Genomic DNA, 12,132 nt, shown 5'->3' on the forward strand with positions numbered 1-12,132 from the left:
TTCATGAGGAGGGTTGCATTATTGAGGTCGAACAACAACGCAAGGGAGCACGTCCTGCATAAATTACTGATGTCACCGTCTACGCACATGCTATGCACTCGTTACAGGCATAGACATAGTGGGTAGTGTACCTTTGGATTTGATTTTTTTTTTTTTTTTTGAGGGGGGGGTTTTTTAATTGAAACATAGCGGGTTCACATCAGAGACTGTAAAAAATACATACAACACCCAGTCGCCCACCGACAGCGCTTAAAATGATCAACGCGAGAAAAGTTGCCGACAAACTGACATAAAAAACATCAGAATAGCCAAGGTAGCCTATCCCTGAATATCACTGTCCAATTTTTGACAATATGTCAACGTGCCGATATCGAGTTTGAGTGAATTAACACGATATAGTTGTAATATTGCTCGCTTTTGTTTATTTGAGAGTTAAAAGTTTTGCTAATAGAACACAGCTGTTTTCTTACGTTCATTAAAATAAAAAAAAATAAAAAACAGTTAAAGTTTGCTTAAACGATTAAATGACATTAATTGCGAGCAAACATTCTATACATGTAAACATTTGGCTGATATCAAACAATAGTAAAACCATTTACTCATACGTTATTCCCAGGCAATAATTTTTAATGTATATTTTTATTTTAAAAAATGAAATACACATTTTTTTGAAGGTATTTTGTGATCACATAATACATAACTCCCAAATATAAAAATACGTTTTAAAAACAAACAAAACAAAAAAACTCCAGGCTATGACTTGCTAAAAGTGGGTTTATGAGGCCTGAAGTTGTACTACTTATGAATGATTAATATTTCATATGAAATCTACATGTATGCGTCTGACACCCTGTTATGTGTACTCAAAGTTATGGGACATATAACACCGAAAAAACAGGACAGTTTTCGGCTGTTATACACACTTGCTTAGACATTGAGAGGACAGCTCACAATGCAAACATTTAAGTCAGTTCTTCACACTGAAGACATGTTGAAATTCCTCATCAAATAATTGCCTGAGTCTTGCACCCGTTTGTCCAAATTCATTGTCCTGGCCAAAAGGGGAGACACAAAGTGAATAAAGGAAATTAAACTATCAAACAAAACTATTTATTTATTTATTTACTATGAAAGAGCATTCATTCTCCAGGTCTGCTTTACACACTTAGATCTCAAGTTAATCGTAATTCATTAATCTTTATGAACTTTATATTGAATGTGAAGCGTACATGCAGTATTCCATGTAATAGAAGGAACATGAGATTCATTCTTTATGGTTTATTAATTGTGCACTGCTCTCCAAATGAATAGTTTAATTTGAAATAGTATTGATTAACTGCAGGCCCAGCAGCTTTACCGTGTGAGGCTAATGCTATGACCCGTAACCGCTTTCTAAACATGTAAAATTTGACTTGTACCACTTGCAAGCTATCTGTAATCTGTGTTCCTGTTAATGGGCTAATGAATGGTAATGAATGGTGCACAGTTCCCCCTCTGCAGCTTTTCTTAGTATGGAGCCAGCTCACAGAATCCCATGCACAGTGGCAGTCTTACCCTGTTGAATGTGGCGCAGTTTTTAAAGATGAGATGGATGTCAGAGACAAACTGGCCTACAGAGGAGTACTGCCTGTCCTGCAGCTTCTCTGCAACCTTGTCCAGCCACATAGGGTTCTTAATGAATTCCTTGTAGCGAGGCACCTTGCACCAAAAGAATTTATATTTAAACACAGGTATGTGCACAAAAACTCACACACTCACACAGCTATTTATCTGAGTTACACACTCAGATAAATATATTTAAACACAGGTATGTACCCAAACACATATATACACACACAGGCTGTAGGAGGAGTTAAATATGTTACTATTTTTTCCAGAAAGTCCACATACTTGCAATATATTGCAGTATGTTCCATTACATTACAGGCATTTAGCAGACGCTCCTATCCAGAGCAACTTACACAACTTTTACATAGCATTTACATTGCATCCATTTAGAGCATGCTGGGTTGAGTACCTTGCTCAAGAGTGCAGTGCCCCGACCAGGAATTGAACCTATGGCCTTTTGGTTAAAAGCCCGGTTCCTTACCAACTATGCTACACTGCCGCTACACTTCCATTTCTATAAAGGTACATTAACATACTCGCACATGCAAACCCACAGCTCTGCACACTACAAACTCACTTGACCCAGCCACACACTCTGAGACACACAGTAAACTAATGTGGGAACACTGGCAAATTGAGGGTGGCACTTTCAGAATCAGGCAGTGGGACTCACTGTGTCACATGGGTCAGAGAAGAAGATATGATCCTTGTCAGCATTGTAGAGCTGAAGCAGGAGATACTGGCATTCCTGTGGAACAGTGAAAGCACAACCTTCAGCACTGTACTGCACTGCCCTCCACGGACACACTCATCCACAGACATCTTTTCAACAGTACGCGTTCGCAGAGAGTGTGGCGGCTGGACCGCCACAGGAAAAACACAAGAAACGTAAGGCTGCAGGTCGTCGGGTCTCACCAGAATGAATTCTGAGATGCAGCTTTCCAGAGCCTGTGTGAGAGACCAGTCACGCGTGTATCTCCAGCCCTGGCTCTCTGTCAGCACACAGTATGTACACAGCCACTGCTCCCTGCGTACACACACACGCACGCGCATGCACATAATGCACGCACAAATATTGCAGTTAAATATACTCTCTCCCCATCTCTGTCAACACAGTACACAGTATGTATAAACACATATATACATGTTACTAATACATACAGCCTGAACAGAGTGAACTACCCTTTTAAAGAAGAAGAAAAAAACAAACAAAAAAAAGAGAGCACACACTCCCCCCCGCCACATGGTGGCGCTCACCCCAGCGTGCCCTTGTCCACAGTGGGCAGGTGGCATCCTGTGTGGAAGGCCCGGGGGCACCGGTCACAGCACAGCAAGCTTCCCCGCCGAACGCAGACAGCGCAGTAATCATCGTTCTCCTGCTCCATCTGCACACAGGGAAGACAAGGCAGGCCATAGACAGCCAAGCTTTCTGTCACTATTAGGATACATTTACAAGCACTTCAGTTTTTATACACATTCATATTTCCGTCTTCTCCCATTTTTGCCTTATCTTTGTATGCATTAAATGTCACTGAACAGTTTGTATCTTCTGTGTCGGTGACTATTTTGACCATCACTTTGCTAAATGCTCGCAAGTGTGTCATTGTTTGAATTCTGCTCTACAACACAGTTGTATTACTGTCATACCCATGTAATTTATACACTGAGCTTCTTTATCCACCATTTATAGGCTCACACCATATTTCACTGTGGTCTTTCCATGATGCTGTTTATTATTACCACAGCGTAGTACTGATTTACGCTCAGTCTGTAATATACGCCAATTGAAGGTACGATGCCAGCCTTGATGAGCCCACAGGAACCGGACAGATTAGAGGTCCGGGTGCTGCGATTGGGTGGATGAAGGTGTTTCTATGGCAGCAGGGGGAGGGTCTCACCAGGTACTTCTTCTTCTTGCTGCAGAGTCTGCACCCACACAGGAGCGAGTGGGGTATCAAAACTCGCCTCTGTGGAAGAGAGAAACACAACCTGGATGTCAGTCTGTCCAAGTCTTTCCTGGATGTCAGTCTGTCCATGTCTTTCCTGGATGTCAGTCTGTCCAAGTCTTTCCTGGATGTCAGCCTTTCAATGACAGAGATGAATAACTGCACTTGACCATAACAGAGAGGATATTGCGAAATTAAATATCCTGTGAAATCAATGTTTTTTAAGATAATTACACAAAAAGAACCCAAAAAACCAATACTTTGTATCCTGATAGCAGCAAAGCTATTATGCTGCTCCAACAGAAGGATTTGATATTTGTCACTTGGATACCATCTTTCTTTCGTAGGTGAACAGGGAATTTACGTTTGAACAAAAAACCGCGCAACTCTTTAGTGGACTGCCAATCAGATGTGAGCATTATGTTCCTCAAACCCTTGTGTTTAAAATACATACTTTACATGAGAAGGGAATTTTACCATTTACTTGTTTATGAATTTATAGGTGTACAACTTTAACTTGTGGCTTAACAGACACTGTAAATACATTTTTAAAAAGTGACTGCATGGAGTGTTTAAACTTGCAAAACATAAGATCATTAAAAAAATATGTCTGTTAGAACTCAAAAGCTATATTTCCTGCTGTTCAACAGAATTTTGTTTTTGTATTTTTAAAGAATTATTTAAATACCACGCTACACATTGACACTTCAGAACCTTGCGATAAAAAGATACCCCGCCCTCGTCCCCTCCCTTCCTCTGTCTCCTCTACCTCGATGAGGTCACTGATGGGGATTCCTTGGCACAGGATGCTTTTCTTCCAGGAGCTGTTGGCCAACACCGGGTCCTCCCGGGCAAACTCGACGGGGGTCAGCCATTTGCTGGCCGTCCGTATGCACTTCCCAGAGGTCCCTGGGATGTTGCGTGGACAGAGAGAAGACGAATCAGTCGTCACGCTTCCGAAACACACCTGGGCCCCTGATCGAAACCGGGGGCCCCTTTACCCGGCGAATAACGAGGGAACTTCACAGCTCAACATGTTCTGAGGTTTACCGTTTGATTTCCATCAAAACTTCACAACAGTCAAGGGATTTTCCACACCCGGCACGCAGGGAGTGGCGGAGATAACACGCTTATGATAAGCCTTATGTGCTGTGACAGAACGACTCCTGTGAAAACTTACTGACTTTGTAAATATATTGGGAGTGACCGAGATGGGGAGAGTCCAGGAGAAACAGAATAAAAGGAAATGATGAACAGTGAAAATGCTGAACAGAATTCCCATAAGAAATATGATCATGAAGAACAACCCTTGAAACCCTTCTCACTGTCAGCAGAGTAGTCCTTTAGGAGTGCTCCCACATTAATGGACAAAGGTGTTATAACTGTCACCGCACATTCATATCAAATTATTATCAAGGACACAACTAGCTAATTACAAAAGGACTCCAGTTGTTTAACATGGAAATCTAGTCAGAAAATGTACATCTAATGAAAGAGACAAGACGGAGGTTAAACCATGCAATCTCCATTCAAAGTGATCATATTAGTGAACACTGACTTCATAGAAGCTTATGCACTCCCACACGTGCAAGCATGCACACACCTACACACACATGCATGAACAGGTGCATGTGCACACACGCACACACACATACATGCACACATACACACACATACACACATACACACACACTGACCTGATGCAAAGCGATCTTTCTGTAAAGTTCCAGTAGCTGATCCACAGGTGACAGACAGAAATTCTGGCTTATCCACTTCACCTTGGCACTCCTCATCTCCATTACCAACTGCCTCTTGGTCATTCTCCTCCTCCTCCTCCTCCTCCTCCTCCTCTTCTTCTTCTTCAAAATCAGTGTCTGATTCTGAAAAACATAAGAGTGGGATTTGTAGTCACAGAGAGCCATGTAGCCTCTACAAAAAAGTTACCCATTTTAAAACAGCTCCACCATTATAACCCACTCTCTCAGAATCAGAGTAACTGTCTGGCCAAACAAATGTCTGACTGCACGCATGCTGAGGGAACATGCGTCCAGGCCACTGGAAACAAATATATATTATATTCACACTGTATACTGGAGTATGGAACATTCAGTGGTATACACTGGTATATTACACATTCAGTTGAGGATATTGGTATACAGCACATTCAGTGATGTATACTGGTATGTACCACACTTAGTGGTGTATACTGATATATTACACATTCAGTGGTGGATATTGGTATATAGCACATTCACTGGTGTATACTGGTATATACCACATTCAGTGTACACAAAGGAATACTTGAGGTGGCCAAGAAGGCTGGTGAACCGTTCACATGGTTAACTAAGGTAGAATGACAAGCTAGCAGAGGTCAGGTGTCTGTCTAATCTTGTGAAAGGGTACCTACCAAAGATGTTGTGCTCAGACTGCCTGGGATGTGATGAAGTTGTCCTTCTCTGAAACAAAACAAAGGCATTACATCTCCTAGTGTTGATAAAATGTCTCAACCCAAATGGAGATGCTTGTTCTCAGCACAGTGATGCAGCCCCATGGTCCAGATGGAATCCAGATAGTGCCATTACTTGGGGGGCGGGGGGTGCATAATTGGGCCACGGTGTCTCCCAACCGACTCCATCCGCACGGCCCTTTTGAAAAGGCGGCCCCCTTACTCTTTATATTTGCAAAAAGCGCGGAGCGGCAAAAGCTCCACGGCATAATGGATGTTCGATACACGCGGCAGAACTCGCCAAACTGAGCTCGCGACCACAGCGTCTGAACATCTGGGGATAACCTGGGGAAGAGGATGACTGAATCCAGGCCACTGAATTACCTTCCCACGGCTCAGTTCAGGCCTCTCACTGTCTGAAGAAGATCCTGAGTGGCTGCCCTGTGGGGAACAGGCAGTATGCACGTTGCCGTTTTCACATGACTGTAGGAAAGCTTCTGTGTCTGTGTAAGAGGTGGGAGCAGAGTCCCAACAATAGGGGGCGCTGTGGCGAGTTACAGCAGGATAGCATTTAGCAAACTCTCTTATCCATCCATACAGCAGGCTACTTATCAAAGCAGTGGACGTAGGGAAACTACATAAGACAGTCAATTGATGAAGAGGTCAGGAGGCTACAGCCGAAGCTAAGAAACTGCATAAGCAGAAGTGATACTTGCATGCCTGAGTACAGCATACTGATGCAACTCAACACAACGCAGTTACTCAATTTACCTGGAGGTCCTACACAGTCCATGAAGGGTCTCCACCGCTGTGATACTGCTGGAAAGCATATTATCTGAGTAGTAGAGGTCAAGGGAAACTGTTACCTGTTTGCTCTGACTGGACAAACTCCGTCGTGAGAGGAAACGCGGGCATTTCAAATGATCCTCCTACAGAGAAGAGAGTCAGACAGGCAGGTTTCCACAGAGTTAAGTCTCAAGTGTTTTGAACAGCAGATCCTCAATCCACAATGCATCAAACACAACATTGCTAATGACAAAATCTTCAACCATAAGATCCTAGAAAAAGCCTGTGAATGAGAATGTCACATTCCATGTGAAAAATCAGTATAAACTAAAATACCCCCATATATTATATTACAATCATTTGGCAGATGCTCTTATCCAGAATGACAAACAGTAGTGAAGAACATGAGTGTAAATCAGTTTTACATGGTGTATATTGTCCTGTATATATCAGTGTAAATCAGTTTTACATGGTGTATACTGTCCTGTATATATCAGTGTAAATCAGTTTTACATGGTGTATATTGTCATGTATATATCAGTGTAAGGCAGTTTTACATGGTGTATATTGTCCTGTATATATCAGTGTAAGGCAGTTTTACATGGTGTATATTGTCCTGTATATATCAGTGTAAAGCAGTTTTACAGGGTGTATATTGTCCTGTATATATCAGTGTAAAGCAGTTTTACAGGGTGTATATTGTGCATCAGTGTAAGGCAGTTTTACATGGTGTATATTGTCCTGTATATATCAGTGTAAATCAATTTTACATAGTATATATTGTCCTGTATATATCAGAGTAAAGCAGTTTTACAGGATGTATATTGTGCTGTATATTTCAGTGTAAAGCCGTTTTACAGGGTGTATACTGTGCTGTGTATATCAGTGTAAATTAGTTATAAAGGGTGTGTGATGTGTTTTCAGCAGTGTACACCCCCATCCTCACTCTCTCTGACCTCGATCAGTTTCTGCAGGGGGGTGTCCTGGCAGCGAATGCTCATCTTCCAGTTTTTGCTGCTCTTCTTTCCCCCAAATTCCTCAAAGGCCGATGGGGTAAACCAGCGCCCCTCTGCCAGGATACACTCTTCTCCTGGGACAGACACAGGCACGCCATGGAGCATCCATTTCAGGACACCGGGCCACACACACACACACACACAGGCACACACAAACGCACACACACAGGTGAGTACACACGTGTGCGCACACACGCACATACACACAGGCACACAACAAATGCACACGCACACAGGTGAGCGCACACACGCACACACGCACACACACAAGACACACAACCCTGTGTGTCTCACTCTCGGCTCACCTTTGGCCAGTTTGTCTCGGTAAAGGCTGCCTTCCTTGTTGCCACAGGTGACAGGGAGCACTTTCTTGTACAACGGCCATGTCCAGATGTCCTCCTTCACACCCTTACTGATCGGAGAACCTGAATCACAAAGCAGCAATGAGACACGAGCCGGGCAGCGCATAGAAACGACTGCTGCTGCTGTGAATGTTACCCTCACAGGTTAGAGTACACACTGCTGAACATGGGACTTTTCTCTCATGCGTCGTTTAGCTAATAACTTTCGTTCAACATGTATGTCAAATTATTATTAGGGACAATAAACTACAAATCTTGACTCTTGAAATCTTGGAATAAAACACAGAAATGAATTTTGGTTGTTATATTTTATACATATTTATATTATTTTGAGGTAAAGATCAGAAAAAAATAAACTAGTCTTTTCCAGCCAAATGACTCAATATTAAGGACATTATTTTGTGCAACGTGGGGCAAACCCCATTGCCCAGTCGGACATCCACATTCTTTTCCGAATCATGTGTTGCCAGCTGCTTCTCTTCACACCTCAGACTGCAGCTAAGCTTTCACAGAGCGGAGCTGAAGGATGACCTTTCATATGTAGCTTTCCCAGGCATCTGAACAACCAGCAGGGGCGATAGCAATGAACGTGGATCCCTATTGGACTGAACCCTCCCATACCCCGGGCGACACAATCGCTAACTGGCATCATCCTACGGAGCCACCAGCCACAGTCGGCACTGCCACGGCCTAGATTTGATCTGAGGCCATGAGGCTCATCCATACACCACAGCGTGGTGCCTTACCTGAATGAGCCACCCAGTGGCCCCCTGTGCAAAGCGATTTTGATTTAATCTGTGGCCTGAGGACAAAGCGCAATGCAATGTGACTGAATCTGTGCCAGCAACTCACTGTAAGATAGTTTCTGCAGCTTTTTCCTCTTGCTAGGTGTGGACTGGGTAGAGGGACCTGCCTCTTCCTCCTCTTCCTCCTCTTCCTCCGTACTCTCGCTCCTCTTCTTCCCCCTCTTTTCTTCAGACTTCTTTACTTCAGTCTTCTTTTTCTCCTCCTCCCTGCATTCCTCTGATGTTGCTTCCTTCTCAGGCAAGTCTTCAGCAAAGCGGAAAGATCCTGAATTTTATTTAAAAAATGAAAAAAAAGGACATCAGTTTCAGGTTAGTCAAACTGACAGATCAATCAAAGGCTTCGAAATATGTGCTTCTGAATGAAAATTGCACTGAATTAATCAAACTCAGTTTAAACCAAGTTTAAATTATGCACAACAAATTCCACTAATAGTAGAATGGTTAAAATGTTTACTCCGATTGTGCTGACACCCAGAAGCTCAAACAACAATTAAGGAAAAGGCCAGTGTAGTGAGACTGCACCTGAATTTAAAAGAAAAGACTAGACAATAGCAGTTGCAGAAGGTAGTTGTAGAACCTTGTTTTTTTTATTTCTGGTAAGATGATGCAACAACCCACATCTGAATGTGGAATGGTGGTGATGGAACTGGACTTGTAACCACCCAGACAGCACACTGAGAAAAGCGACATAGGGTCGACGTAGGCACTCCATCGCTTTCCGTCTGTGGGAGGTAGTCGCGACATAGCATGGAGGCAGACTGCCCATGTTGAGGCTATTATATTACAGTGGCTAAGTGAAATAATATAATTTAGCCTATTAAACTTTACATTGGGAACAATGTGAAAATGAATAAAAATGAAATTTTCTTTATTTGACCATTCTTTAAATGATGTGCTCAGAGAGGACTGGTGGACACTGAGCCTGACTACACAGGGGACTGACCATCCAGCAAGTTGCTCTTCAGCTGACGGATGACAGGGTACAGCAGCAGTATGTGGTCTTTGAACACACAGTTCCAGAAGAGCTTGATGCAATGGGGCCTCTCAGTCTCCAGCCAGTCCAGTACCCGGTAAAAACTCTTCTCTCTCTGCAGCTTACTCCTTGTCCTCATCACTTTCTGCACACAGACACACACGTGAAAGGTACTGTACAATAATATACCGTACTGTAAAGATAGCAAGACAAACAGACAGCGTCTCTGTAATGTATGAACCAATAGACAGGGCCAGAACACATGCACACACATACGTAGGCACTGGCAAACTCGGGGGGGGGTGGGCGGGGGTCAGGGGGGGCGACCGCCCCCCTGGTGCCCCCATGGTTGAAAAAGCGTTGCTAAAGTGCCCTCTAGAGTGGCAAAAACGAGAGGAAGTGCCCTATTGGCTGCCCTTCAGATGGGAAAAAAATGATTGAGTGCCCTCTAGGGTGCCCCTTCATGCAATAAATTATTATGATGTGCCCTCTAGAGCAAGAAAATTCAATAACGTGTCTTAATGAGTGCCCCTCTAGTGGAGAAATCGTGATGCAGTGCCCTATAAGGTGCCCTTACAATGGTTTAAACTTGACGTTCCCTATGGGTGCCCTTCCAATGGAAAAGGGTGCCGTTATAAAGTGCCCTCTATGCTCCCCCTACATGACAGTGTCCCAAATGGTGCCCTTTCCAGTAGAGAAAATGGGATGCAGTTCTGTATAGGGTACTCCTACAGGTAAGAAAACATGATGAAGTGCCAAATTAGGTGCTCTTCTAATGGAGAAGTGCCCCTCCAGTGGATAAAATGTGATGCAGTGCTGTAAAGGGTGTCCCTACATGTGTGAGAATGAGGGGAAGTTTCCTAATGGATGCCCCTCCAGTGGAGAAAATGTGATGTGGTGCCATATAGGTGCCCTTACAATGGGATAAACTTAAGGTTCCCTACAGGTGCCTTTCTGATTAAAAAAATTCATGAAGTGCCCTCTTAGATGCCCTTCCAAGTGAGAAAACAAGATGAAGTGCCCTTGCAATGGAGAGAAAATAATCCCAGTGAAGAAAATGAGATGCAGTGCCCTACAGTCTCCCCTACAACATGCCCCCTAGGGCAGGCTTTCCCAAAGTGGGTGCCATGACGACGGTCTAGGGGTTCCGCCAAATACTAAGATTTTGAATTTACCTCTCAAACCCTGCTTACATACATTGTAAAGGTTTATAGTTCCCTGTGTGGTTTTATCATAGAGGTGTGGTTCGCCTAATAACATAATGTTAATCTTAATCAAGGATGAAGACTATTTCATCATACATGATGCATTATAGCTTTTTGCGCGCAGGTGGGGCCCCATGTCGTGCAGTAGGTGCCCTTTTTATTTTTTCGCCCCTTCCCTTCAAACAGCCTGAGTCCGCAACTGCACACACAGACACACACACAGTATAAACAGAGGTATGCACGATCGATATAACGGGCTCTACAGATATACTCTAACCTTATACAGGTCCTCTGGAACGAGATTGTGGTCTCTTAGCTGGTTGAGAAAAGTATGAGGTTGCTCAATGCACGACATCTCCGTCTTCTTACAGTGGAAAAACCGCAACAGCTCTTCCTGAGTTAAAAAATCCAGCGGGTCCATAGCCTGTCGTGTTTACCATCCGCCCAGTTTCGCGCACCTGGAACATTTGGTGTAAAACATTGAAAGAATACTTAACGATCCAAGAAAAATAAACAGAACGCTTCCTGAGTTTATAAAGCTTTTGCGTTTTTAACCACAGGTGCCTACTGACAAGGTAATCAGTTATACTGTAACTAATTTCCTAGTTCCTACGCAATTTGCGTATTCTGAGTTTAATCTGCTGACTCAATGATTAAATCTGATAGATTAATTATCTAAGAGCTGTCACACTCCGTCTCTGGCTGTACTTTGTTCTGTGCAGTCCACCCAAGCAAAAAAGAGAGGGAAAAAAAGTTCAGAAAAATAACCTTACTTCTATGTCTGTCCGAATGTACCCGTAACCTACCTATACGTGAAAGATCTGCAGTACAGTTTAAAATTTCGCTGCGTAAAACGTATATCCCACGACTCCCGCCATTTCTAACAGACCGTCCCGGAAGACATGGTGTACATTACACAGTATAACAGTCCACTATTTATGACGAATAGAAAGCGAAACCAAAAAACACGTGACGCCTTTCTTT

The 12,132-nt window shown here is 43.2% G+C and overlaps 1 protein-coding gene across 5 annotated transcripts in view; it reads right to left on the reverse strand.

The window, feature by feature from the left end:
- The window catches only part of LOC118217331 (nuclear body protein SP140-like protein), a 38,018-nt gene extending 25,908 nt beyond the window's left edge, over positions 1-12,110 (reverse strand). The window contains exons 1-17 of one of the 5 annotated variants that reach the window (XM_035399243.1): positions 11,955-12,109; positions 11,426-11,606; positions 9,914-10,088; positions 9,017-9,235; positions 8,108-8,227; positions 7,743-7,876; positions 6,867-6,929; positions 6,385-6,441; positions 5,962-6,010; positions 5,252-5,434; positions 4,324-4,463; positions 3,507-3,575; positions 2,866-2,993; positions 2,524-2,635; positions 2,282-2,356; positions 1,555-1,698; positions 621-1,051 (exon numbers count right to left, since the gene is read on the reverse strand). In XM_035399243.1, the coding sequence (XP_035255134.1) occupies positions 968-1,051; positions 1,555-1,698; positions 2,282-2,356; positions 2,524-2,635; positions 2,866-2,993; positions 3,507-3,575; positions 4,324-4,463; positions 5,252-5,434; positions 5,962-6,010; positions 6,385-6,441; positions 6,867-6,929; positions 7,743-7,876; positions 8,108-8,227; positions 9,017-9,235; positions 9,914-10,088; positions 11,426-11,569 (1,896 nt within the window). In that variant the 5' untranslated portion in view covers positions 11,570-11,606; positions 11,955-12,109 and the 3' untranslated portion in view covers positions 621-967. Of the gene's footprint in view, positions 1-620; positions 1,052-1,554; positions 1,699-2,281; positions 2,357-2,523; positions 2,636-2,865; positions 2,994-3,506; positions 3,576-4,323; positions 4,464-5,251; positions 5,435-5,961; positions 6,011-6,384; positions 6,442-6,866; positions 6,930-7,742; positions 7,877-8,107; positions 8,228-9,016; positions 9,236-9,913; positions 10,089-11,425; positions 11,607-11,921 lie in introns of those variants that run through there. The other 4 variants (XM_035399244.1, XM_035399247.1, XM_035399245.1 and 1 more) reach the window with 4 other exon arrangements.
- Positions 12,111-12,132: the final 22 nt, after the last annotated feature.

The sequence above is a fragment of the Anguilla anguilla genome, chromosome 17 (assembly GCF_013347855.1).
Source record: "Anguilla anguilla isolate fAngAng1 chromosome 17, fAngAng1.pri, whole genome shotgun sequence".
Lineage (NCBI taxonomy): Eukaryota > Metazoa > Chordata > Actinopteri > Anguilliformes > Anguillidae > Anguilla > Anguilla anguilla.